At 47.9% G+C, this 27,183-nt stretch overlaps 2 protein-coding genes and 1 pseudogene across 8 annotated transcripts in view; 1 reads left to right on the top strand and 2 right to left on the bottom strand.

Annotated features, from left to right (window-relative positions):
- The window catches only part of USP35 (ubiquitin specific peptidase 35), a 71,098-nt gene that overhangs the window by 13,256 nt on the left and 30,659 nt on the right, over positions 1 to 27,183 (bottom strand). For 2 of the 6 annotated variants that reach the window (XR_005649708.1, XM_039848139.1), the window contains exons 2-5: positions 3,663 to 4,345; positions 2,478 to 2,610; positions 633 to 762; positions 141 to 242 (exon numbers count right to left, since the gene is read on the bottom strand). Coding sequence is in view for 5 of the 6 variants with exons in the window: in XM_039848139.1 (XP_039704073.1) it covers positions 141 to 242; positions 633 to 762; positions 2,478 to 2,610; positions 3,663 to 4,345 (1,048 nt within the window). In the remaining variant the exon portion in view is untranslated. The other 4 variants (XM_039848143.1, XM_039848140.1, XM_039848141.1 and 1 more) reach the window with 4 other exon arrangements.
- On the bottom strand, positions 1,570 to 1,689 carry LOC120590727 (uncharacterized; annotated as a pseudogene).
- KCTD21 (potassium channel tetramerization domain containing 21) lies at positions 10,840 to 26,156 on the top strand. Of its 2 annotated transcripts, none has more exons than XM_039848149.1 (2): positions 10,840 to 11,031; positions 23,133 to 26,156. In XM_039848149.1, exons 1-2 carry the CDS (start codon positions 10,855 to 10,857, stop codon positions 23,943 to 23,945), a joined length of 990 nt encoding a protein of 329 aa, XP_039704083.1. In that variant the 5' UTR covers positions 10,840 to 10,854; the 3' UTR covers positions 23,946 to 26,156. The 2 variants fall into 2 exon arrangements, with proteins under 2 accessions (XP_039704083.1, XP_039704084.1); XM_039848150.1 differs by lacking the exon at positions 10,840 to 11,031 and adding an exon at positions 11,053 to 11,302.

The following is a 27,183-nucleotide window of genomic DNA, read 5'->3' as shown; positions in this document are numbered from 1 at the left end:
GGTCTCAAATATCCTCCAGTCCTAACATCCAAGGCTTCGAAGGCTTGGTCTTCCAGCACCGACCCATTAAGCACCAACAGAGACAGCATGCCTGGCCTACAGCCTGACCAGTGCGGGGCACAGCAGGGATGGGCCCTTACCAGGTGGAAGGCCTCATGGGAGTGCTGGAAGGTCAGGAGCATGTACTTGAGGACAGACAAGGCAGATCCTCGGACAATGGGGTACAGAAGCTTGGAAAAAACCTGGAAGAGAATCCCTGGTCAGGAGCCCTCCAGGCCTGGGCCGCCCAAGGCTGAGTGCAGCCACAGGCTGGAGTTGAAGCAGCAAATCCATGTCAGAGCAAGAAAATGGAGGAGCTCACGACCTGGTGGATGGACAGATGGCAAAATGGACAGCAAGATAGTTATCTGATGAATGGATGGACAAACACACCAAAAGTAACATACACATGCCTGAATGAGCAGTCAGACAAATGAATGGGGAACTTAAGGCCCAGAGAGGGGCAGTGAATTGTCCCAGGTCACAGCGAGCTTGGGTGGGAGCCCCAGTGCTCTGCCTCAGACCTGGACTGCTACTGGCAAGAGACTAGCAGGAAGGGCCATAAGCAAGGGCTAGAATGGGGGCCCACCAACCTTCTCAATTTTGGCGAGTGAAACCTCAATCAAGATGCTGAACTTCTTAACAGCGGCCAGGCCCTTCAGCAGTGCAATGATCCATTTGTCAATGTTCTTCCCCAAGGGCCAGGACACCCAGTCGATCATCCTGGTGAGGGGAGTACAGGGACAAGGGAGGCCCAAATGCCTGGGTAGGGGCAGGCCAGGGACTAGCCATAATGTCTTGAGGCCCCACACTAACTCACACCTGCACAGGGCAGCCCAGGGGTCCCTAGGATGAACAAGATGCCTTGGGATATGCAAATGAGCCCAGCACAGGCACCTGGCAGAGACCTGGGCTCCCAGCCCAGCAAGAGGAGAGCCAGGCCCTCTCACACCCCAAACCTCACCCCCACACACAGACTACTGTGGAAGAACAGGGTTTTTGGCTGCTTCTGCCTGGACCCCAATGGCAGGAAGAGCACTGCTCCTGGGCCAGAAGATTTGGCTCCAGCAAACCATGGCTTGTGACCTGGAACAAGTCATTTACTCTCTGAGCCTCAGTTTCTTCCTCTGTGAAATGGGAACAATGCCTGCCAACAACAGGATTGTTGTATGGAGTAAACAAGACAGTAATAGCTAGCACTCATGTAGTATTCACTCTTCACCAGGCAATGCTCTGCCTTAAACGCATTAACCCATCTAACCCCCACGACATAAGATTTGTGTGCACTGAACATGAAGCTGTCACCTAGGAGGTACTCAGAAAAATGTTACTATTATTTTATACTGGCAGACTATGCTATAAAGAGAGAGAACAAAGTAACAGTAACTACAATAATAACAGCTTCTAGGCACTTCACACATATCATCTGATTTTATCTAATTTTTTTTTTTTTTAGCCAAGGCAGCCCTTGGTTGACCTCACAGATTGCAAGGACCTTGTCAGCTTACAATCCCTTATTTTTTATTTTTATATCTACAGCACCTAGGTCTTCCTAGGTGGTCTCCCATCCAAGTACTAACCAGGCCCCACCCTGCTTAGCTTCCAAGATCAGACAGGATCGGACTTGTTCAGGGTGGCATGGCCATAGATTCTATTTAATCTTCAAAAGAGCTTTACAAAATGGGTTCAATTATACCACATCTTACAGATAAGGAAGCTGAAGCATAAAGAAGTTGAGTAACTTGCCCAAAGTCACACAGGCAAGAAGTGGTAGAGCCAAGATTTGAACTCAGGCAGCTTACCTCCAGAGCCCCACTCTTACCCACTAAAACAAGGAATCCAGGAGGGCCAACTGGAGACAGTGGATCTACAAACAGGTATGGAAAGAATGGCGGGGGAGGGAGGCTAGGGGAATGGGGTCTGCAGAGCCAAACACCTGTGGGCAGGAGGGGAGGAGGCATATTCTAGGATCACTGGTCAGCAGGTGCGGCTAGATCACAGGTGTGATGATGTGCAAGAGCTCTGTGAACCGAAAAGCAGCCAAACTGTTTATCATACTTGCCAAATTCAGAAAGCAATTCATAAAAGTACTTTCACCTTCTAATATGACCCCATGGAAACCTGATAACTTATACCACCACCCACATCTACTATTACAGAAGGGGAAACTGAGGCTCAGAAAGTTCACTGACCTGTCCAAGGCCTCACACCTAGTACCCAGACTGAGAGTGTCACTAGGGCAAGGCCCTCTGTCTCCCCCACATCCAGCCCTGGGCAAAGCACAAAACAAGGCTCAAGAAAGGATTGATGAATGAACAAGCATGAAGGCCTGGGCATCTAACCCAGCAACACTACATCTAACCCAGCAACTATATCTAATCCAGCAACTCCACCCAGAACAGGCTTCTAGGAGGGAGAAGACCTGACCCTCAGCCCACCTGCTGATAGCAGTCAGCATTTGGGAGTCCGTCACACTGTCATCATTGCTGAGGTTCCGGACGACACCATCCATGAGCTCCAATGGGAGGTGCTGGACCACGCTGGCCAGTGCACTAGACGGTGGCTCCTCCTCTGGAACAGGGGGCGTGACTGGGCTGAGCTTAGCAAGGCAGGCGCCCCCACTGCCCCCATCACCCCATGCACTCATGCTGCCAAGGAACTAAGCTGGGCCAGCAAAGAGAGCACATCAGGGCCACCTCCTCAGCATCATGGCCTCTGATTTCACCTTAACTCATTCCCTCTTCAAACCTCCACTGGCACTGCTTTGGGCCCAACTCTGTGCTAGGCACCAAAAATAGAGCACTGACTCCAAACTTTGGGTGTACAGGCAAGGCCTTTAGAAGGGGTAACAATGGAGCTGGCAAGAGCAAATAGGAGGTCTATGGAAACTTGGGGGGAGGGAAGACATTCCGTGTGCAACCACACAAAGGCCTAGAGGTGAGAAAGAACATTTAGTTAGAAACATTGGTTGTCCAACTATATAAAGACCCAGGTCCTTAGACACCCCGCCTTGGTTCTTCTGCTGCCACGTCCATTACCTTCCTTCCCCCTAAACAACCCTATAATCAGGGAAGGCACAGATCTTATTTCAGTCATTTATACCATAGTCCAAGTTCAGTTGTCAGTGGAGTACCAAGATTTTGCAGAGCTGACACAGGTTCCACTGCGTTTTCAGACCTTCCTTCTGCCTACCAGAGCACCTTGCCCCTGCTGCCCGGTACTGTCCAGCTAAAATATAGCTCAAAAGTCACCACTTCTATGAAACCCACCTGACCCAAAGGGCATGATGAAACCCCCTCCCCCACTTCCTGTTGTCTCTCTCAGCCCTCAGGTCCTTCTTCTGACAGGTTAATCTAGGTGCATTCTTTTCCCACACCAGGCAGTCTGCTCTTTCCGGCGTAACCAGCACCCGCCACAGGATAGAACCCAAAGTAGGTGCACCCCATAGGCTTGCTAACTAAATGTTGGAACATCACTTCTCCCACCTGTGCATTCACCCCTGGCAAACACATACCACACCGCACGTGGGCATGCCAAGCAGAAAATGTGCATGAACAGCCATCTGTCCAGGCGCGCGTCCAGAATCTTGGCGCCCACGAGCTCCCGCCCCAGCGCACACGCACCTGTGCAGGAGATGACTGCGAACAACTCCTTGAGGCAGGGCAGGATGGCGGCGGGCTGTGCGCGCCACAGCTGTGCCAGGAGCCCGCTCACCTGCTGGGCCTGCTCCAGAAATTCCACCGCGCCCTCCTCGCCCTCGGCCGGGCAGCGGAAGCGGCCGAGACAACGCACCAGCCGCTGGCAGAAAAGCAGGCGGTGCGGGCCATCCGGCACGCAGCGCGGGTGCCGCGCTAGCAGCCGGGCCACCTGTGCGCATGCCGCGGGCCCCGGGCGCTCGCACACTGTGCGCAGCACCTCGCGCCGCAGCAGTGCAAACACCTCCTCAGCCGCAGGACCCTCGGGCAACAGCTGCAGTCCTAATTGCACGCAGGCGAGCGCGCGGGGGCCGGGAGGACCCACGCCACCCTGCAGCAGGCGTAGCACACAGCGCGCGCTGAAGAACTCCACGAAGACGTCTGGGTGGTGGCGGCCTGCCACGTGCAGCAACTGGCATCCCACGCGCCGCGGCAACTCATCGGCACCGCCCACGTAGAGGCGCGCGCCCAGCGCTAGCAGCGCCAGGCACTGCTCTCGTTCCAGGGGCTGCCGGGCCGCCTCCAGCACCCGCCGCACCAGCCCTTGCTTCACGCTTGTCGGGTATGACGACGTCACCACGGCCTCCAGGATCTTGTCCATGGCGGTCACGCTGCGGAGAACAGGGAGCAAGTTCACACTCTGCCGGACAAGTCCAATCCCCTATGTGGTCCCCTGCGTGCTGAGACTTGGGGCGAGCAACTCAACCCTTCTGGGCCTCAGTTTCCTCATCTGTGAAATGGGACAAGGATACTTACCTCACTGGGAAGTGTCATGAAGAAGTAAAGCACAATGCCTGGCAGACAGTAAGCCCAAGTGTGTTATTGCTGATGAGGGTCTTTAATCTCACAAAGGTAATACCTGAGCCCTCGCCCTCCTCCAGCCCTTTTGCCCTTCTCTCCCCAAGACCCCCTGGTGACCTCATTCACTCAGGACAGGTAGGAGCTGGATCTAGAAACTGTCCAGAATCTTGGCCAAGTCATGTCCTGTGGTGGAGATGAGATGGGACACACACACAACACCTCAAGGGAGGGAGGGCTTAGGGCCCCAGGGACGGGCCAACAGGTCTTCCTGAAATCCCTGCACACTTTATTCCTCCCTCAAACAACTTCTTGCTCTTTCTCAAAAGATCTACACCTTTCCAAGATTCCACTTCTCTGTGTATGCTCTGCTTTTTGCCTGAAACATCCAATTTCCCAAGACTTCCACCACCACCACCACACACTCCTATTTTCCTTCAAAGCCCACCTCAAACACTCTGTCCTCAGTGAGAACAGCGCTGGACCTCCAGGCATGAATTCATCCCTCGCCCTCGATTCCTAGAGCCTCCTGTGACCTCTTCCTCCATTATAGCTGGAATCACATAGTACCAGAGTTGTATGGGAACAAATCCCCTCCATTGAAGCAGCGTCTTGTCTCTATGCTCCAGCCCTGCACACTTAGCCCTGCCTGCCTCCCCAGCCTCAGCCCACACTAGCCCCTCACTCTTGGCTCACTTTGTTTTCCCTGCCACTGGGCCCTTTGCATATGCTCTTCCTTCCCCTCCTTGCTTGGCTCACCCTGCAGACTGTAGCTCATACGTGCTCAAGGAAGCCTTGCCTGACCTTCCTATCTGGGTCAAATTCCTCTGTTAACAATTTCAGAGCATCCTATCCTTTGTAGCACTAATCATGTTTACTTGACTGGAGTCAGCCTCCGCCACTGTACTACATATAGGCATGCCTTATTTTATTGTGCTTCACTTTATTGTGCTTCACGGATGTATTTTTTTACAAACTGAAGGCAAGACCCTACACCAGCAAAGATTATGATTCATTTTATTGTGGTGATCTGGAACTGAACCTGCAATATCTCCCCGGTACGCCTATAGACTCCTGAGGGCAGGAACTACGTCAGGTTTCGTTCACCATAGTATCCCCAGCACATAGTAGGCATTTGCTGAATGAGCAAATGCAGAATACAGCATGAGTTACTGCTACGCGTTTCCTGAGCCATAACAGCCATCTCTGCTCTTCCCCTTTATGTGGGCTGTTTCCTGGAAGCCTTCATCCACTGACCCACTTGACTCCTGATTCTCATGCTAATTCACTTGAGTACAGCTTGCTCTCATAATATCCAACTTTCAGCTACGAGAAAGCACAGCCATTTCTTTGATTCTTTGCATAATCCCACTCTAAGCAAGAACCCAACATAAGGCTCAGCACACAGCAGGAGTTTAACTAAACTTAATGATTCAGTAAAAAGTATTCTTGACACCTGGAGTTGGTGTGAAGACAAGCCAGAAATTTCCTAGAGGAGGGGCCAGAAACTTTTATTCAGAACCACAGATATTGTGGGACCCTAACTATGTGCCAGGCCCTGTGGAGACACTCTCTTAATGGTCCCAGCTCTTGGCCAAGAGCAAACTTCCATTACTGCATGTGTTACAATGCAATGGACCCATTTGTTTAGGTCTTTGTCTCATCAGGCTGTGAGCTCCACAGGGCAAGGACTGAGGCTTATTTCTCAGTGACTGGCATCTCCCATGCCACTCACTAAAGCCTGAGTGCCTTCGAAGAGATTACTGTAGGTGTAGCCAGGGTACAGATCAGTGGATCCCCTATGCTGGCCTGGCTGCCTCAGAATCACCTGGGTACTTCATACAAGTATATATGCCCAGGGCCCACTCCATGCCTCCTGTGTTAAACTCTGCTCTGTTTACCCTGAATAAGGTTCATCTGGAATGCATCCTGCTTATCCAGGTTACCTATGCTTTCTGAACCTATGTCCATCTTGCGAGATTGTTGTGAAAACACATATAAAGTCCTTACCACGCCGCTGGGATCAAGGAAGTGCTTAGAAAGTGTCAGTCCCCTTCACTTCGGAAGCAAAGTCCTTGCCCTTCAGAGCTTCCAGTGCAGTGGTGGAGGCAGAGGTGTTGGCAAACGTGCAGAGGCAAGGCATAATCTCAAAGTATCTTCAAAAACTGGTCTCTCTACAGCCCTGGTCCTCTCTTTCTTAGGTAGGGGCTGTGACCAACCTCCCTTGCAGACCATCCAACCAAACCCCTATCCTCACCCGCTGGGCTGGTGCATTTCATATGCATTCAATCCAGGATGCCAAGTAATCCGGGTACAGGCATACCCATTTTATTGCACTTTACCTTATTATGCGTCACAGATGTTGCATATTTAACAAATTGAAGGCAAGACCCTTGACCAGCAAAAAGATTACAATCTGCTTTATTGCGGTGGTCTAGAACTGAACCTGCAATATCTCCAAGATATGTCTAGACTCAGGCAGCCAAGGAGAAACCTTAATGGAGATATCGACATCACATGTGGAGGAAGAAAACCTGGGGCCAGTAGAAATGGATTTCTGGGGCTAGGGAAGGCTCTGGAAGTGGAAAGAAAATCAAACTAGGAATGAGGAATCCTGCATTGTGTGATTTTGAGCAAATCATATTGTGAGCCTCTTCTTTTTTGTAAAATGGGGATAAATGATATCAAGTTGAACCACATGAAAGTGAAGGATCAAATGTTGGCGATTTCATATTGCTCTACCTGATAACTACCACATAAGGTGGTTTACGCCTAGCAGCTGGGTGCTCAGTCAGTGGAGCCATTCGGTGAGGGCTCTGTGTAGTCGATGGCCAGGCCACTCCAGACAAGCCCTGCGTATCTGCCTCCCTACCACACAGCCAGTCTGAGATGAGCTGTCACCATAGTCACCAACAAACCCAGTCACTAATATCTTCGATGCATTCATGCAGAAGGTTTTTAGAGGTGTGAACCTCACCTGACCCCATATGGGCCACAGAAGGGAGGCAGGACAAAGCCTTCCAGCCCTGCAACATGAATGGAGTCAAGGATCACCAAGGAAAAGGAACACAGCCTCAGCAGGGTGGGGTTAGAAGCCACACTCAGCCTTCCTGGAAGAGGAAGAAGCAGACACCCAGCGTTCTTCAGAGGAGGTTGGATTACCCCTTTAGGCGCTGGACCAGGAGATGCCCTGTGGACACTGGCTCCGACCCAAGAAACAGCGGCCCCACGCCAGGCCCCACCTCAGGCCCCACGCCAAACACAGCAGCAAATAGAAGCTATGTCCTCCCTCAGAAAAGCCTGCCTTAAAGGTATGAGACCCAGTTCTCTGCTTCAGAATCACCAGGTGACCTCGAGGGAGTCCCAAAGCCCTACAGCCTTCTCACCTGGAAAAGGGGCACCATTCCACCTATGATTGGTAGAGCTAGGACAAGATTTAAAAATTATGAAGGCTGGAGCAATCAATCACGAGTCTATTCCTGGGCCACTTGGCACTGAGGGGTGAAGGTGAAACAGACACTGACAGGGAAGGAGACAGAAGACACACTCTTGATTTTGCTGATTAGACAAGGAATTTCGTCCATTAGCCTTCACTGCCAGGTTTTGCTTCCATGGTCTCCCTCTGAGCTCCAGACCCACCCAAGATCAGTTCCTCTTTACTTCTTGCCTGGACTAGTGCAACAGCCTCCTAGTCTATCTCCTCATTCCTTCCCTCAATCTGTCCTCCTATAGAGGCATGTGTCCTGCAGAAGCAGAGTCTAGGGTTTGAATCTGGCCCAGCCACTATCCTCCACGGTGGCCACAGCCATGAGATTAGTGTCCTTTCATATCTCTGAGCCTCTGAACCCTAAAACAAGAGATGACCATCCCTAACCCTTTCCTGGCCAACACTGCTACTCCTTCCCAAGCCCTTGGCTTATACTTCTCACTGCTGACATGACAGCCTGAGAGTCTCAGCGACACCCAGCCCTCTACAGAACACACAGTAAGCACAAAGGAGCCCCAATTCAGGCTTCCTCATCCCTCTCTGGTCTCTCCCAACAACCCTGCAAACATCATCAGATTAATCTCATTAGACGGTAAACTTCATCCTGCCATGCCCCTCCCTGCTCAGAACTCTGATGGCTCCTAGTGCCTTCAGGATAAGGTCCAAACTCCTGAGCCTGACATTCAAGCCCTTTCTGTGACACTTAGCTAATATGAGGCAGGGGTGGTGATGAACTTGACAAACACTGTTCCATGGTGAATCTACAGGAATTTGGGCAGTGGGCTTTTCCTGATGGCCACCTTTGGGTGACATCCTCTCTGCTGAAAATGGGCTTCTCCCTCTTTTCTCCAGGTAAATTCCAACTCATCCTTCAATGCCCAGGTCACATGCCCCCTCCTCTGGGAAGCCTTTCCTAATCCCCCTGCAGTCCAAGTCTGAGTTCTGGCTTCCCAAGGCCCTCTTCACTTCTCATTCCTCAGCAGTGTCACTGGATTCTAGGTCTACCTCCCCCAGCAGGCTAGCCTTCCTTTGGTAAGAAGTAGGTCCAATCCCTCTGCCAGTGACCAGCGCCCAGCAGAGGACCAGGCATAGAGGTAAAGGAGTGCCAAGTGACCAACATAAGACATGTAACAGCAAGATGAGATAAAATCAGGGCTATGACCAGAAAAACACCTTCTAGGGACTGGCCTAACCCTCTGTCCAGTCACTGCCCTCACATCTGTCCAGGTCTGGTCTCACATACCCATAACTCTGAGACTCTTGGTAAAAAAAACATCCCTACAGAGGTCACTACACAGGACTGAGCGAGGCTCTACCCATTCTAGAAATGACTCAAACAACCAAAGCTGAAGAAAAAGAAAAAAAAAAAAAAACCATTCCAGGTTAACCCTCAGGTCAAAGCTCACAGAATCTCATGGGACAGGGGAGGACTTCAAGAAGGTCTCACTCACCTTCTCTCTACCCCAGAGCACAGGAGCCCCTTCAAGCCCCAGCTTAGCACCTAAGAGATGTGCAGCCCATTTCCCCTCTCTCTGACTCTCATACCCTGTTTCCCTCCTTTGACTCCCTGTGGGCACCAGGCTGTCCCTCCCAACAACCAGAAGTCCCTCCATCCCTGGCTCCCCATGTCTCTGGGCAGCGGCATCTCTGTATTTTTAAACTGCACTTCTTCTACCCAAGGCAGCTCTGGGAAGGAGCCCCTTGCCCTACTACTGTGAGGCCTTCATGTGGGCCACCAAACTATCTACTGGAATGGAAGGTAAAAAAGGGTTTTATTGGTAAAAAAAAAAAAAAAAAAAGCAACTACTCTCTTACTAAAGGGATATGAGGGAGGGGGGAGAAAAGAAGAGGGTGGGTGTACATATTCCCTTTTCAGGAACCCACCACACTCACCCATTCCCGCTGGGGGCCACTCCTCACATACCTGATGGCCGGCTCCCTGCCCCCACCCCAAGTTTTCTGGAAAGGAGAGCATCAGGCTGACACATCAGGGTCTCCGGTTCTCAGGGCTCTCAAAGAGGGAAACACGCCCGGGCAGGAGGCTGAGAATAGCAGAAGCCCATTCCAAGCGGAGGCAGACTCTTGACCCCACCTCTCCCTCCCAGTTATACCAGTGCACCTGCTCCCAGCCCAGGCTGGAGCTGCGGACCCTAAGAAGACAAGCAAGCTTCATGGTACTGGGTGATGGTGCCTTCAGCCCTGCGGGGGTAGGGGCCGGGATCACCTCTATACATAATTGAAGAAGCAGTTGAGGCCCAGAGAGGGGCAGCTACTTGCCCAAGGTCACACAGCGAGGCCAAGGATGCATCCAGACCTCCCGCCTCCCAACTCCGGGCCCTACGCCCGCGTGCGGAGCTCTCGAACCTTCAAAGTGCAGACACTCCCACCCCCCCAACCCGCACACACGCCACCAACCCCCCTTACCTCTGGGAACCCAGTGGCCTCTGCCTGAAACCCGGGTCCTGGGCAGGGCGCTCAGGCAGGGCAGGACTAGGCTAGGACAGGCTAGGTCAAGGTGGTTCCTCTGCTCCCCACGGAGTGAGGACGCCCTCCGCCAGGTCCCAGACAACAGGGATGCTCCTACCACTGCAAGGTTCAACCTCCCCACCCGTCTTTGCACAATCCTGTACCCAGAAAGCCTGATTCAGAGGCGCAGCCGCTGGGCTGCCGGACGAAGCAGGGGGAGGGGCGAGGTGCGGGTAACAGGGCGGAGCCCGAGCGGGGGCCACCGGGTGAACCGCCACTCAGGCCGCGTCCACTTTAAGGCCAGCCGGCCTGAGCGCTGGCGGGGGCGGGGCGGGGAGCTGGACGGCTCACCGCAATACCTCCTGGGAAATGGAGTTCGCGCTCAGCGCACCTAGCCACAAAGAGCCCAAAGAGAACTACAAGTCCGGGAGCGCAGCGCGCGGGGCCCGGGCCGTCACGCCCCTGGGCTGGGCTCCAGCCCTCCTCCCGCCTTGCAAAGCTGCGCTGGCCGCCCGCGGAGGGGAGGCTGCAGAGCGAGGGCTGGAGGTGGGTGCGGCGCGGCCGGGGTCTCGGGACTCTGGGACAACCGGTGAGGGGGCGTGGGCCCACCCGGGCACCTCTCCTACCATGAGAGGTCACCTAGCCTACCCTAGCCTCGCCATTCTCATCTGTGCGATGGGGATGGTAACGCCTGTGGCTGCAAGGGAGGGGCGCATATCGAGGAGAGGGGGCGGAGCTGGTGGAAGGAGCCAGGATGGATGGTGATAGTCGGAAAAGCCCGGATAATGAGGGTCGAGACTGTTGGAAGGAGTCTCTGGTAGGTGGGGCAAGGAGGGGCGGAGTCTCTAGGTGAGTAGGAGAACATACTTGAGGTGGGAGGGGAGCTCCAGGGCTGGGGAGTGGGTGCTGAGAAAGCTGAGGCAAGCCCGGATTGGATTGGGTGGAATGGGCGGAAAAGCACTGGGGAAGGAAGGGCGGAGACACAAAGACGAAAAGGACGCCTCCCGGTCCTGGAAAGCCCAGTGTCGGCATCACTGATATAGTTTGGGCAAGAGGGTGCTCCAGTGGGCAAATTCCTGTGGATGCACAGAACACTTTCCTTCCCTTGTGACTAGAAATAAAGAGCCCAACCCTTGAACTCAGTGCGTCACATACATGATCTCATTCAACTCCTACACCCTGTAAAGTCGTCACCCTATCTGTTTACAGGTGAGGAACATGAGGCTCAGAGAAGTGAAGTGACTTGCCCCAAACCACCCAGAACTCCGTGGTCCAAAAACCCTGCTATTTTTCCTGCACTGCATGGAGATAGAGATTTAGTCTGAAGTGGGTGGCAGGGAAGAAAAAAGTTGATGTCCTGCCCTTCGTAGGTTGTGACAGGACCAGCTTCCTCAAGCCTTCTGAAAGCCAATCTGTAAGGCAACCCTCCTATGGTTATTGTGAGGATGAAATAATAGATGAACTTAAAAGCCCTTTGTTTATAAATTGTTAGGAGCAGGAAAACCATTAGGAAGAGAGTGGTTGAAATGGGGCGCTTGTGCCTGAGAGTGAGCTGAGAGGATGAAGGAAAATTCTGGAACAGGATGGGGGGGATGGTGATGATTGTTGAGAATCTGTAACAGGTGAGAGAATATTTTGCTGTGCAAATGGGGAAGTCAGGTTGCCAGGTCAGGTGGCTTCCCCCCTCCAGCCCCTTATCACATGGGCTACTGGGCAGCTCATTCCAGGGTCAATGTGTGTCACCAGACTCTAGGTAACACCTTTTCCCTGCTACCTTGTGGGTTGTGAGGATGATAAAACAGCCTGTAGGCTTCTTAGATACGAACTGAGCAAAACGGCTAAAGATACAGCTATTGGTATAGGGAGTCTAGGAAGGGGAGGTGAAGAACAGTGCCCCCATACAGTCCCCAGGGCTGTGAGCCAGTCCTGGTGGACTAAGATGGGGAAGTTGCATTTGATTTACTGGGAAACACATAACTCACTCTAGCATTGTCATTCTTGAAATGTACCCAACAATGTTCTATCTCCTACATTTACTTCCAGGTGGTCACCTGGGCCTTGCCCTGAGCCTTAGATTACAAAGTGAAAATTCAGGACAGAGTGGTAAACCTCCCTATTGGTAGATGACAGTCAATCTGGAGTGAGGAAAATGAATCTGAGTAAACATGGGAAGAAATTTCTTCCCCTTCCCCTATTCTGCCTGTTTCTGGGATACAGAGAAGGGAGATCCCAGCCCCAAGAGGTGGCCAGGCACCCACCTAGTAAAGTGGGCCTTGGTAAGGGGTGAGAATAAAACACTGGAGATGCAGAGGAAGAAGGAATAAATCCAGCTTAGGGGCCTGGAAGATGAATGGAATTTGCCTTCACAGTGCAGGCAGAGGGAATAGCACATGCCAAATTGTAGACATAGGAGAGGGCCTGGCATGAAAGAATGGATAATAATAGTACAGACATTCCTCAGGGATATTGCAGGTAGAGGGTCCTGCCTTCCACGTGTGAAATACCGCAACACCTGTGAAGTGCAATAAAACGAGGTATGCCTCATCTACTTCATCTATGAGATCAACATGCATAAAGTGCCTAGCACAGTAGTAACTGCTAAATAAATGTCAGCCATCATTATTATTGCTGCTATTATGATGATGACATCATCTATCCAGGAATTGGCCTAGCCCACACAGCTAGTTAAGTGGCGGCCAGGTGATGTCAAAGCCCATGCATTTTACTCTCCCCCACAAGGCCCCTCCAGTTATGCGTCCATAACATTCATGAGGCCCAGAAGTAGCCCCCACTTGTGAACATTCTCTGTGAGCTATGACAGGAGTTTCTTTTGTAGTAGCAGAGACTGGTCTCAGGAGGTAGAGAAAACAAGGCCTGAACAGCCATCTTCTCCCAGCCTGAATCCCAACAGAGAGGCAGGCAGGCAGGCCTACTGTTGTGGTTTCTGTGGGTAGTAGGTCAATGTTGAGACACTCAGGTTTAAATTCTAACTCTACCAACTGTAGGCTATTTTAGCTCAACCTTGGTTGGCTTCCTCATCCTCCAAGGCACAACGACACCTAGAGAGGAAAATGAGATTTCAACGCTTCTTAGTAGTAATAAAAAATCTCCTATTTATTAGGGTCAGGCACTCTGACTGGAAATTTACATATATAGTTCTGTGAGGGGAGTGTTCTTTTCTTGCCCCTTCTTCCAAAATAAAAATATTTTTACAATTTTCAAGCCTACAGAAAAGTTTAAATAATAGCCTTTGACCTAGATATACCAACTCACTTTCACGATTTTGCTTTCACAAATTTTTTTGCCAAACTATTTAAAAGTTATATTTTGACCCTTGACCTCTGAATTCTTCAGCATGTATCTCCTAATTATAATCCTACATAACCATGGTACTATTATTAGACATAAGAAAATTAGCAAGAAGTCAGTATTAATACAATTGATATTCAAATTTCTCCAACTGCCAAAAAAAAATGTAGCATTTTAAATCAGAAGCAGTCAAGATTCATGCATTGCATTTAGTTACATCTTTAAGCAACCATTTGATCTACACAGAGCCCTTCCACCTATTTAAATTTGATTATTTTATCAGTGATCAGATTTTAATGTTGTATACAGTACTTACTGCACCACATTAGAAGGCATGTGATAGCAGGGTCCTACTATCTATGAATGCTGAATTTGATTATTGGTTAAGGTCATGACAGCCTGATCTCTCCATTCAAGGGTAAATTTTTCCTCCTTGTAATAAAGAGTCTGTGGATTGATTCTTTGAGATTTGTTGGAATTGTGTGTTCACAATAACCTTTCACTCCACATCCTTCACTCCACATTTATTGATGATCCTTGCCTGAATTGCAGCATTGAGGGTTGCAAAATGGTAATTTTCTAATTATGCCACTTTCTATATTTATTAGCTGGTATTCTTTGTTATAGAGTAACTTTTTCCTGTGTGTGTTTCTCACTCCCTCTCCTTTTTTTCTTTTTGGAGTAACAGAGACTAATAATTTTATAAGAATTTAGTGTTAGAACTCATTATCATCATTAATCTTTTTAGTACCCAAACTGTCCCAAATTTGGCCAGTGAGAGTCCCTTCAGGCCAGCTCCTGTGTTCTTTTGTTTTTTACTGAGATATAACTGACATGTAACATTGTATTAGTTTTAGATGTACAGCATAATGATATATGTATATTTTCGAGAAATGATCACCACAATAAATTTAGTTAACATCTATCAACACATATAGTTACCAATTTTTTTTTCTTTAGATGAGAGCTTTTAGGATCTCCTATATTCTTTTGACATGACCTCATTAATCTTTTTTTGCTTCTTTGCTATCTGGCAAGAGATATTCCAGGCTCACCTTATACTTTTCCTGTTAAAGTCCTGGAATCATCAATTTCTCCAGGAAGCCCTGGTTTCTTTTTGTAGGAGATAACATTTAAAACCAAGATCTGGAGTCAGGTGTACTCACTGTTACTAAGGTATCATTTCTAGGCTCTCTGAGTCAGCACTGCTAAGAAATGATGGAAGGAGGGAAGGAGGGGAGGGGAGAGAGAGAGAGAGTGAGAAATTATCATTGCTTAGTAGATCTATTGTTGTCACAACAAGTGGTCCTCTGTAAAAGGAGCAGATTTCACAGAAAGTAGTGCCATTATGGAAGCTCAGTGGACAGTAATATAGGAAATTGCACAGAAAGAGCCCATGCCTATTCCAGGGCTCCATGAGTGTACAGGCTGTTGGCTAGGAACGCTGTGACTGGGTTGTCTCTTGCTCAAGACCTATATTAGACCACCCCCCACCCTCCACCCCACCCCCCGCAGGCTGCCTCCAAAAGACTGCTTCTCTGAGCAATGTCCAAACCCAGAACCTCCCAGAGGCCATGACTCAGAGGTCAAGAATGCACACAACGCTCTGGCCAGGAAGTCATCTTTTCCGAGTCTGTGAAAGAAAGATAATGTGACCTGTTCTGCCTGCGTCCCAGAGTTGTTGTAAGGATCAATATGTATTTTTTTTTAAACTGCTAACCAGCCTTTTCAACACATGTATGACAAAATCCCTTTTTCATTATTTTAATACTAGTTAGGGATGTCGTTGCTTTATAATCCAATTTAATACATTATACTAACATAACTACTCTTTTTCAACTATTCTTTAGGGTTATCATGCATTAATCTTTCCAAACTAAGATTTTAATCTTTTTTTAAATCTTTTGAAAAAATACTATTGGGATTTGGATTAGGATAATATAACAACTATAATTTTTAGAAGAACAACTTTAAGATATTTCGTCTCCTCAGAAGCATTATAGGTCTCTATTCAAATCCAATTTATGCTTCTTAATAAAATGTCATAGCCTGTGTTACTTGAGGCAGCATAGCCTTTAGAGACCTTACTTAGAATTCTAGTTCTGCTGCCTCTAGCTGTGTGATCTTAAGCAGCTGTCTTCACTAATCTGTGCTTCAATTTTATAATCCTAAATATTGGGATGATAATCGTACCTACTTCACAGCACCAGGGTGGTATTTTAATGAAATAACCTACAGGAAAATATCTCACATAACTTGGGGAATGTCCTAAGTGCTCAGGAAATGTTGATTCTCTGTGCCCTGGTCTTTATGTAGGTCAGAATCAAATTGAGATGGCAGGTGTGAGGGCAGCTGGTAAGAAGTAAGAGAGGGGCAAGTGACAGACCTCTCCAAGAGCCTTGGCTGCTGAATGCCCAAAGAGGAGCGTTTTTGCTCAAAAGCACAGACTTTGCAGTCAGACCGGCCTAGGCTTGGATCCAGGCTCCGCCACTGCTTTGGGCAAGTTACCTAACTTCTGAGTCTCAGGTTCCCATTTGTAAAGTAGAGATAATACTTCCCTCGTTTGGGACTTAAATGAATCAATATGTATAATGCATCTAATACAAGTGGTACATGATAAGTATTCATCAAGCATGAGCTGTGTTCCTCATTATGCCTCTGGGGACCATGGGCGCCAGGACATAGTTTTAAAGTAGGACTGTCACGAGCAATGCCTTGGCTGCCCTTCCTTATAGGACATTTCTCAAAGAACTCTATTTTCTGTGTCACAATTAGAGGTTGCATCTGGGTTATTTTCAGTCCCCAGACTGGAATTGCCCTTCACGTGGTACCAGGCTGGGCCTTAAGACCCATATCAGGGAAGAGAGAATTCCAGCCTCAACTCCAAGTTCCCAGGCCCCTGGCCTTTCTTGCCCAGTCACATGGTCTGAGAATCAGCATGGCACAATGTCCTAGTTTGATACAAGTGGTTTTCTCAGGGAGATGGGGCTAATCTTTTTCTTGGTTCTTTCCAAGTCAAGAGGCAGACCTGGAAAGTCTCCTGCCCAAAGAAAATTATTCATTCAGACAGTGGTGGGGTTCCTTTCTTTCCTACTTCCTGGTTCAATTTGTGTTTCCATTCATCTTTTCTAACCTGGCTTATAAATACCTGGCTTTTGTGTTTTGCTGCTTTGTCATTAGATATCATAAATCACTGTAGAAATAGAAGAGTTTAGACCTCTCAGTGGACTTGCCCTGTGTCAGCTATGGAGGGGCTCTGGGGCCATCCTGGGATCCTGTCCCCATGTCCTCGGACATTGAGTGGGCAGAGCCCCAGGCTGGCAGTGGACTAGCTGCCAAAAGAGCCTATCCCATTCTGGTCTAGACAGAGTAAGAAAGTGTGCATTTCTAACTCACTTTGAGACCCCATGGTGGGAAGGGGAAATGACTAGAGGTGTTGGACTCACACAGACCTGGATTCAGGTCCCAGCTCCTCCACTGACTGAACCTTTCTGAGCCTCAGTTTCCTCATCTGTGAAATGGAGGTAATGATAGTATCTCAGGGTGCTTGTGAAAGACATCAAATGAGGGAGTACATGTAAAGCATTTAGACCATAGTATATCATTCTCTGTACTTTCCTATATATTTTTACTGAATATAAATAAAATGCTACCAAGTGTTATGTGAAGCTTTTTACATTGTAAAAACAGGAGGCATGTATTCAGCAAATGGTGGCTGTTGTCTTGCCAAGCAAGCTGCAGAGCAGTGTTCTAAAAGGCTATTTCAGGGATTCTCAGACTGGTTGAAACCTTTTATTGCTAATACAGCTCTTAGTAGCCTGTGCAATGGAAAGAGAATTGGCTCTCTGCTCACTGGCTGTGTGTCCTGAGCAAGTCACCAGTCTTTCTGAGTCTCAGTTTCCTATCTGCCAACAGGGAGAATGAAGCCTACTTTGTAGGATTTCTGTAAGAATTAAAAAGGTCAGTAAGTGTTAAGGCCTTGGATGTAATAAAACTCTCAGTAAATGTTCATTTCTTCCCTCTCAGGGCCTATTTGCTGCCCACCATCACTACAATGACACCAGTACTCACTGTGTGCTAGGCAGTGAATATGCAAAGATATGAGACATGTCATTGCTCTAAAGGCCACAAATTAAGCAGTGGTTTTCAAAAACACTTTTTTATCACAACTCAAAGCAAAAAGATACACTTTATATCATAATCCAGTTTATATATATACACACACACAGAGCTGAAACAAAAATTTCACAACAATATACATATGTAACTAGTCATAATGCACTGTATGGGTTTCATGACACAATCATAATCTTGATTTTTTTCAAGTTTATAAAGGCATAATTTATATAGTAAAATTCACCCTTTTTAGATATACAGTTGTATGAATTTTTACACTCTTTATACAGTCATTTAACCACCACCACATCAAGACATAGATCATTTCCATTACTCCAAAATATTCCCTCCTACTGTTAGAAAAGACAAGGATCTCAAGATCTGAGCAGTTCTTACTAAATGCTATTCTTGCTAAATGTTAAAATGTAACACAGGGGGAGGGGGTAGGTAGACCAGGGGAATAAAAAGAGAAAAAAAATTAAATCATTTCTTCAATTAAAAATAAGTAAATAATAAAAAATTTTAAAAAATTAAAAAATAATAAAATGCAGCACAGTATGTTGCAGAAGTAGCTGTAACCAGATGAGCTTGATGGGAACCCAACCAGATAAGTTTGGCTAACTGAAAAGAAATCCACATGTAATTAACCAAATAGTATATATAAGCAGTGGCTAAGCCTCCCTTCAGAGAGACAGAGCTCAGAGCTTTGGGTATAAATCTGGGTATGAATTATTTGCTGCAAGTAAATAAAACTACCTAATGACAACCATCTTATTCTTGAATAGAACACCCCAAGCAAGAAACCCCTTGAGTTCAGTAACAGTGCCATTATGAAGCCAGTCTTCTCCCCAACCCACCCCCTAGAAATCACTGATCTGATTTCTGTCTCTATGGTTTTGCCTTTTTCAGGATGTTATATAAATAGAATCACATACCATGTAACATTTTGAAGCTGGTTTTTTTCACTTGACATGATGCTTTTGAGATTATGTTATGGTGTGAGTTAGTAGCTCATTCCTTTATATTGCTGAGTCATATTCCATCATATGGATGTACCCTAATTCGTTAATCCACTTATATCTTAGTTGTTTCCAGGTTTGGGCAATTATGAATAAAGTTGTTATAATCATTCATATATAAGTTTCGCATGGGCATATGTTTTCATTTCTCCAGGATAACTAGGGGTGGGATTGCTGGGTCACGTGGAAGTTGTATGCCGAACTGTTTTCCACAGTGGTTGTACCATTTTGAGTTCTCACCAGCAATGTATGAGTTTCCGTTGCTCTGTGTACTTGTCAGTATTTAGTATTGTCGTATTTTTTATTTGAGCTGTTTCAGTAGTTATGTGGTAGTATCTGATTGTGGTTTTCATTTTCATGTTCCTAATGACTAATGATGTTGAGCATTTTTCCATGTATTTGTTATCTATATATCTTCTTTAGAGAAGTGTTTGTTCAGATCTTTTACCCATTTTAAAACTGGGTTATCTGTTCTGAGTTTTGAGAACTCTTTATATATTCTGGTTAACAATACTTTATCGGATATGTGTTTTGCAAATATTTTCTCCCAGTCTTTATCTTATTTTCATTTTCTTAACAGTGTCTTTCAAAGAGGGTTTTCATTTGGATGAAGTTCAGTTTGTCAATTTTTTTTATGCTTTGTGCCTTTTGGGTCCTATTCAAGAAATCTTTGTCTAACCCAAAGCCACAAAGATTTTCTCCTGGAAGTTTAATAATTTTAAAAAGATTACATTTAGGTCCATGATCTATTTTGAGTTAATTGTTTATATATGGTACAAGGTATAGGTCAAGGTTCTTTCTTTGAACACAGATGTCCAGTTATCTGCATCTTGATAAATCTAGGGAGGAGAGCCATGTGCAGAGCAAATCATAACATGATGGAATGGTAGGCACTGCCAGAGAGGGAGTGCTGGAAGCCCCAAGAGGAGAGCTAGTGGAGATTTGGGGACAGCCTTACAGAAAGGCAGTGACTCACAAGCAAGGCCTTAAAGGTTGACAGAAGAGAAGATGGAGAAGTGTGGTATAAGGACAGCGAAGGCAGGGCAGGTAACAGTGTGAGGGTATGTAAGTATCTAGAGTGCCAGAGCATTGAGTGTGGGGAGGGGCAGGATTAGAGGTGAGACTGGATGAGCAAGGTGGTTTGGGCAGGAAGCAGTTTTCAGGAAGATCAGTCTGCAGACTGAAATGGAAGTTAGAAAGAAGGCAGGGAGCCAAGTGATGTAGGAGGAGTGGGGATGCAGCTTGAACTCCGGAGTAGCTGTAGGGATGGGTTCAAGGAGACAGAGTCAAGAAAATTTTAGGGATAAGGAGTCTGACTCTCTCCCAGGTCTCAAGCTCGGACAGCTTGGTGGCTGAGAAAAGTAGGTTTGGGGGGAAGAGGAATTCTGTGTTAGGCTTCTGGTACCTATGGGATATCCAGGTGGAGATGTCCAGGAGGCAGAGAGTACTCACCAGAGACTGTATCTCAGTGATGTTAGTTCGTCCCCACCTAACCACAAACCCTCTGTCACAGTCATAAAGCTCTTCAGCCCCCCAGAGGTGCCAGTTCCTGCCCACTCCTGTCATTGTGCCTTTCACAGTGAGGCCTGTGCATTTGTGATGGTGGACATTGGAGTGCTACCACTAAAAAATAGGGGCTTGAAGGGCTGGGCTCTGTGATTTGTGGGTATGGGTAGAATACTGTAGAAAGCCCTAGGAGGCCTGCCTTCCCAACAGCCTCCACCCCTACTGACTGTGAAGCTCTCTGTGCTGCTCTCCGTAGACAAATGACCGAGCCATAAGCTGCGGGTGCGGGGGACAGGAAGACAGGTGTTCTGCTGTTTTTACAAACAGAGAAATAGTTTGGGTACCTACCCAAGGTCCCCTGGGTACACCCTGTAGCTCCTATCTTCCTCACCCCAGTGTTCTGAGCTCTTCAGCACTAATGCCCAGAAGAGATGGGTCTGCGGTCCACAGAACTGTCAGGAAAGACAACTCAGTCTCTGTGACGCCTGAGCCTACACTTTCCATGGCACTGAGCCACTTCACAGAGCCAGGGCCTTAAATGAAGGAGAAATCAAGGAGAGAGAGAGAGAAACTATATGCAACTTGTTATCTAGAAAGAAAAGGGGGGTTCTAGAATGAGGAAGGGGGTGGCCTACTCCAGGGCTCCTACCTATCTTGGCCCTCTAGAGAGAGAATTGGCCAGACTCAGCCCCAAAGCCAAGCACCCAACTGTAGTTCTCCACAGAGCAGCTGCCCCTTCCTCAGGCCCCTCACCCCACCCTTCTCTGTTGGAGCTCCCCACTGTCTCGCAGCCCATCTGCTTCAGGCTGCTGGTGACGATTTTGTAACTTTATCATCAGCTTGTTTCTCTTCAGAGACTCCAGATGGTTAATGACTTTCTACAGTATCAAAGTGCCTCATTAAATAGGGATGCGATCACAAGAGGACCCCTGCTTCAGACAGATGGGTGGGGCAGCCAAGCATCTCCATCTACCCAGCATGGCCTACATTCTTCAGCCGGGAGTACGGGGGTCTCAGAGCAGTCAGCCTCCTCAGGAGGCAGACATGTGGTGAGAAGTACTCTGTCCTGCTTACCACCCTTGTGAGTGACTTTGGGAAAGTCACCCTCAAACCTCTGTTTTTCCATCTGGACAGTAAGTGTGCCAAGGATTCATTCTCAACCTAGTCCCACAATGCCTGGTACATCTCCCCTGCCACCACACCATCACTGCCTCTTGTCTTGGTCTCCCCTGCAGGCCTGAGCTCTTCTCAAGGGTAGCACTGGGGTCAATTCCTCTCTGTACCACACACACACAGCATCAGGGGAAGACTGCTGAATCCGTCCCATAGGTTAGCTCTTGAGAAAGTATCATGTTGGAAGCAGAAATGGTATATACCCTGCTTTCTAGAACCTTAATGAGAAGTTAGAACTCAAGACTTCATGTTGAAGGAGACACACCATCCCTAGACACTGGAGGCTGTGAGATGAGGCTTTGTTAAGGAGAGAGTAAAGAGCCCTCAGGAAGGGTGCTCAGTGGCAGACTCCACATTTGCACTGACCTCAAAGCAAGTTTCAGAGGAGGCCAGGTGCCATCATGAGGATGAGAGTCCAGAAAAAGGTGTCATAGAGTCCAGAGGGCTGAGTGACCCATTGTAGGCCTGGTAGATTGATAGAAATGACACTAATTATAGCCACTTCTTGTAAATTCTTTGAGATAGGAAAATAAGAAGGCAACATTGGTACAGCAGGAGCACTGGACTTGGAGTATATATTTCAGAGCATTTATTAAGTACTTACAGTGTACAATTCTTTGGCTAGTATTTATAGATTTTTCTCTCACATATAAAAGAACTGGGTTTAAATCCTGGCATGACCCTTCATCTCTCTGAGTATGGGGAATGAATTCAAGCACAGTTTTCTTCATCTGCACAAGACAGATAGATGGTGATATTATCTATGTCAAAAGATATATGACTATTATGTAAGCAAATGTAAGAGCAGGTAATATAGCATTCAGTCCAGGCACATCTACTCTCTTTCCTTAGGCCAATGTTTTTCTGTCCTAACTGAACATTTAGAATTACTGAGAGTATATTTTAAAAAGACCAATGCTGGGGCCACATTCCAGACCAATTAAAACAATCTCTGTAGGGCGGGACCCAGGCTTTGTTTTATCTTTTCTTTTTTAACTTCGTAGTGAACCTAAAATGTTTTAGACAGTGTGGCAATTATCACACAATTATCAATGGGTGATAATTGTTCAAGTATTAATTCATTTTGACCCCAAGGACTATAGGCTTGATCTACAATAAGAAGTTGAAAATTGTGAGTACCCAGATGTTATAGACTGAATATTTGTCTCCCAAAATTCATGTTGGAATCCTAACCTCCAGTTCGATAGTATAAGGAAGTAGGACCATTGGGAGGTGATTAGGTCATGAGGGTAGAGCCCTCATGAACACGATTAGTGCCCTTATAAAAGGGACTCCAGAGAGCTCTCTTGCCCCTCTGCCACGTGCAGACACAGCAAGATAGTCCCTACCAGATACCAAATCTGCCTACACCTTGATCTTGGACTTCCCAGCCTCCAGAACTCTGAGAAACAAATGTTTGTTACTAAGCCATTGGTCTGTGGTATTCTGCTATACCAGCTCCAACAAACTAAGACACCAGGTATGGTTGAGTGATGGTCATTTCTCACTTTTCTCCCTCTCTAGGACTACTTCCCAGCACCCCAGCCTTCTGCCATGTCTGACCCCATCACACTGAATGTCGGGGGAAAGCTCTACACAACCTCACTGGCAACTTTGACCAGCTTCCCCGACTCCATGCTGGGTGCCATGTTCAGTGGGAAGATGCCCACCAAGAGGGACAGCCAGGGCAACTGCTTCATTGACCGTGATGGCAAGGTGTTCCGCTACATCCTCAACTTCTTGCGAACTTCCCACCTGGACTTGCCCGAGGACTTCCAGGAGATGGGCCTGCTCCGCCGGGAGGCCGACTTCTACCAGGTGCAGCCCCTGATTGAGGCACTGCAGGAGAAGGAGGTGGAGCTCTCCAAGGCCGAAAAGAATGCCATGCTGAACATCACACTGAACCAACGTGTGCAGACAGTCCACTTCACCGTGCGTGAGGCACCCCAGATCTACAGCCTCTCCTCCTCCAGCATGGAGGTCTTCAACGCCAACATCTTCAGCACCTCCTGCCTCTTCCTCAAGCTACTCGGCTCTAAGCTCTTCTACTGCTCCAATGGCAATCTCTCCTCCATCACCAGCCACTTGCAGGACCCCAACCACCTGACTCTGGACTGGGTGGCCAATGTGGAGGGCCTCCCAGAGGAGGAGTACACTAAACAGAACCTCAAGAGGCTCTGGGTGGTGCCAGCCAACAAGCAGATCAACAGCTTCCAGGTCTTTGTGGAGGAGGTGCTGAAAATTGCTCTGAGTGATGGATTCTGCATCGATTCTTCTCACCCACATGCTCTGGATTTTATGAACAATAAGATTATTCGATTAATACGGTATAGGTAAAAGGATCCCAGCCACCCTGGAGTAGGGCTCCGAAGAAGCTCCATGTCAGCCAAGATCTTGAAGAGCACCTCACTAGTGGTGTAAGGCAGGGCGCTGTACTAATGTGTATTAATCGTGTAGCAGGACTTGATCTCCCCGTGATGCAGTCCACCTGTAGGAATATATGTGTCCTCTCAACAGAGCCACCTTTTTCTTGCCATTTGGAGCTTAAGATGAGCAGTCCATTATGACAAGTGAAGAATCTACCAGTGTGTCCTAAAGGAGGCCACAGGAGGACTTTCTGGCCAAACAGAGGAGCGGCAGTTTTGTCATGGGCTCCATCTCTCTTTGTACCACTAGGCAGTGCCTCACTTTAGCCATCTGTAATAAGATCCTCTGGTGGAAGGGATGGAGTGAGAACAAAATGCTCCCTGCAATTTCACGAGATGGAGAGTACTCAGAAATTCCCATCATACCTTCTCCTCCATCCAGAAGATGTCAAGAGGACCCTGGATTAGTTTGCCTGAGGGTGACCATGTTTGACTGGCTTAGAAATGCAGTATGTTCTCAAAGCTGTCTTATTGGCTGCCTCTGGGGGACAGAATTGAGCAATGGCATGGCCTAGAGGAGTGAGCGTCTAGGCAGGGTCTAGAAGACGGGAATATCCCTCTTGACTGGGTCAAATCTAAGCATTTGGGGATTTCTGGCAGAAATGGGCTGCTGTCCCTGTGAAGGCTGGAAAATCTGGAGCCAGTGCAATGAAAGGCATTTCATATCATGGCCCATTACCTGACTTTTGTTATCCTTTTCCCAAGAATTTGAGTTACCATTGAAACAAGTCATTTAAATCATATTATGGACTCTCAGGGTTGGAAAATCATTCAACAGTCACTTAGTCCTCCCTTACCCCAGCATACCCCAGTACATTTGGGGATGAGTGCCTCTCCCCAGTTCCTCCAAGCTATCACTTATCCCTACTTCCATACCTCTAGTGACAGGAAGCTCATCATCCCTAAGGCAGGCGCTGCCATGGTTGGCTGGTGCTGGCTGTTAGAAAGTTCTTACTGAGCCAAAATCCTTCCACTCCCATTTTCTGGTCTTGGTTCTACTGTCTGGTTCTTCTCACCCAAAGATATATTTTCTCTTTCAAAATTGTCACCTTGAAAGATCAGACACTCATTCGGAAAATATTATTAGGATTCCCCTTTGGGATCTGTCTGCAGGACCAAGGTTGGCCCTCTTCCATCCCCTGTAAGTCAACTCCATTTTGTTATGCCTTTGCCTCCTTTGTGACCCGCATTTTACCCACCTTCCTCAACAGCCACGACTCCACGTACCCTTTGCCATCTGTTGGAGGAGGAAGATTTGCTGCCCCTGAGAAAGTGCTGCCAGAGGAAGCAGAGTCTCAGAAGGCAGTGTGCAGCGAAGAGCCCAGAAGTGGTCTGAACCATAACACTGCCTTTGGAGTAAGTGTCCAGCCCCTAAGACACTGCTCTGAAGAAGGTGGCCTTCCCATGTAGTACTGCTTCTGGTCATACCCAGTCCATGGACATCCTTGGGGTGAAATCCAGGGCAAGGCACCCCAAGCTACCACTTTCCAGGGTGTGATGAGCAGTGCAAGCCTCAAAACTGCACATTATGATTCATCCCTAGAGTGAGTATGGTCTTGGGAGTCCCAGAGTCTTCCCCACTGGACAGGGGCCCTCAGAAAAAGTCAGGAAAGCCTGGGGACAGAGGCGCACACAGAAGATGGTCCAAAGAAGGGGCTTCCCATAGTTGTGCCCTGAAAGTAGGGAGCTTGTACACTAGGCCGTGGGCAAGGCCACATCCCTTAGGTGATAAAGGTCTTTTCCCCCAGCAGTGGGGCCCAGGAGTCTCTGACAGCTGCCCCAGGCCACCAGGCCAACAGTACTTGAATGGAAGCTGTGACCACAACAAAAATAGTTGAAGAAATCGTAAATTACCACTGCCCTTTATCCCTCTCCATAAAAATTCTCTTTCTTCATCTTTTTGGTGCTTCTTCATTCAAGCAGCTTGACTTTAGAAAAAGTACAGGACCTATGAAGCCACTAATATGCTATGTGACTTTATGCAAGTCACTCACCTCACTGAGCCACCTCCGTTTCTTCACCTGTGAAATGGGCATAACAGTAAAACATAACCCTACCTACCTCACAGGGCTGTTGTGAGGATCAAATGAAATAATGTTATGTAAGAATACTATATAAATCATTGTTATTATTTTATGTCTGCTTATAAGGGAAAAAACCCTGGCCTTGGAGCTAGACTAACCTGGGTTTGAATTCTGGCTTCATTACTTGCTGTGTAACCTTGAACAAGTCACTGGGCCTCTGTGATTTGTTTCCTCATCAGACAACAACCCCCTCTCCCACTGTCACACAACTTAGATGAAGTACATGTGAAAATTCCTAGCTAGGCCTGGCACACAGGAGCTCAATAAATGCTTGCTCTTTCAGGAAGTAATAGTGATGGACTGTTATGCAGGGGTCACCATGAGAGTACACGTTAACAAGCCCTTCCGGAGCACTTCATGTATGAGCCCTGAGAATGGAAACAGCCACAAGTAAGTTCCATCTGAAAAAAAGCCTAGAGGTTCACACAACCTGTTGTGGAAACTTGGGGAAAGAGCTTAATTCTCAGAAAGGGCTTAATGGATGGTGAAGCTGGGCCTTTAAGGGCCTTTAAGGTTGAACTGTGAAGGAATAAGCTAAAGAGGGCACAGGCACAGGAAATAGCATGAGCAGCGGCCTAGGAGCCAGGCAGGAGAGGTGAGCCTTCACAGCCATAGCACAAGTGGAATGACAAGTGGTGATACTCAGCACACTGTGGGGTGTGCATGCATGTCAGTTGAGTACAGCCATCCGCTTAGCAAAACAGAATGAACACAGAGTGGTGGCAGGCAGCACCATCCCAGGGGACTCATGAGTCAGAATGGGAGGCAAGGATGTGCTGCTGCATGTGAGCCCCTCATGGCCCTGAGCAAACCCTGATGGTGATCAGTGATCTCAACCAGACTCCATTTATTTAGCTTTTTTTACAGCTGAGAGCTTTGTCCCAAGCGAAGGGCAATTCCAGGCACACATGAGTTTGTCACCTTTCTATTTGCCCTAGGCATGGTCCCAGGCATTCAGAGGGACGGTCAGAAAGGGTGCTCGAGGGAACCGTAAGGCACCTTGATATGACCACTTTGTGAGGACTGCCACCAAACAGGACTCCTGCAATGCTCGAAGGCCACCAC

This window comes from Pteropus medius, unplaced genomic scaffold, assembly GCF_902729225.1.
Source record: "Pteropus medius unplaced genomic scaffold, Ma_sr-lr_union100, whole genome shotgun sequence".
NCBI lineage: Eukaryota > Metazoa > Chordata > Mammalia > Chiroptera > Pteropodidae > Pteropus > Pteropus medius.
This window is presented reverse-complemented; position numbering and strand designations above follow the sequence as displayed.

Bases quoted from the DNA above. Each gene is read 5' to 3' on its own strand.
- KCTD21 (XM_039848149.1), top strand. From the start codon at position 10,855: ATGGAGTTCGCGCTCAGCGCACCTAGCCACAAAGAGCCCAAAGAGAAC. The intron at 11,032-23,132 runs GTGGGTGCGGCG...CTCCCTCTCTAG, and splicing joins CTGCAGAGCGAGGGCTGGAG to GACTACTTCCCAGCACCCCA.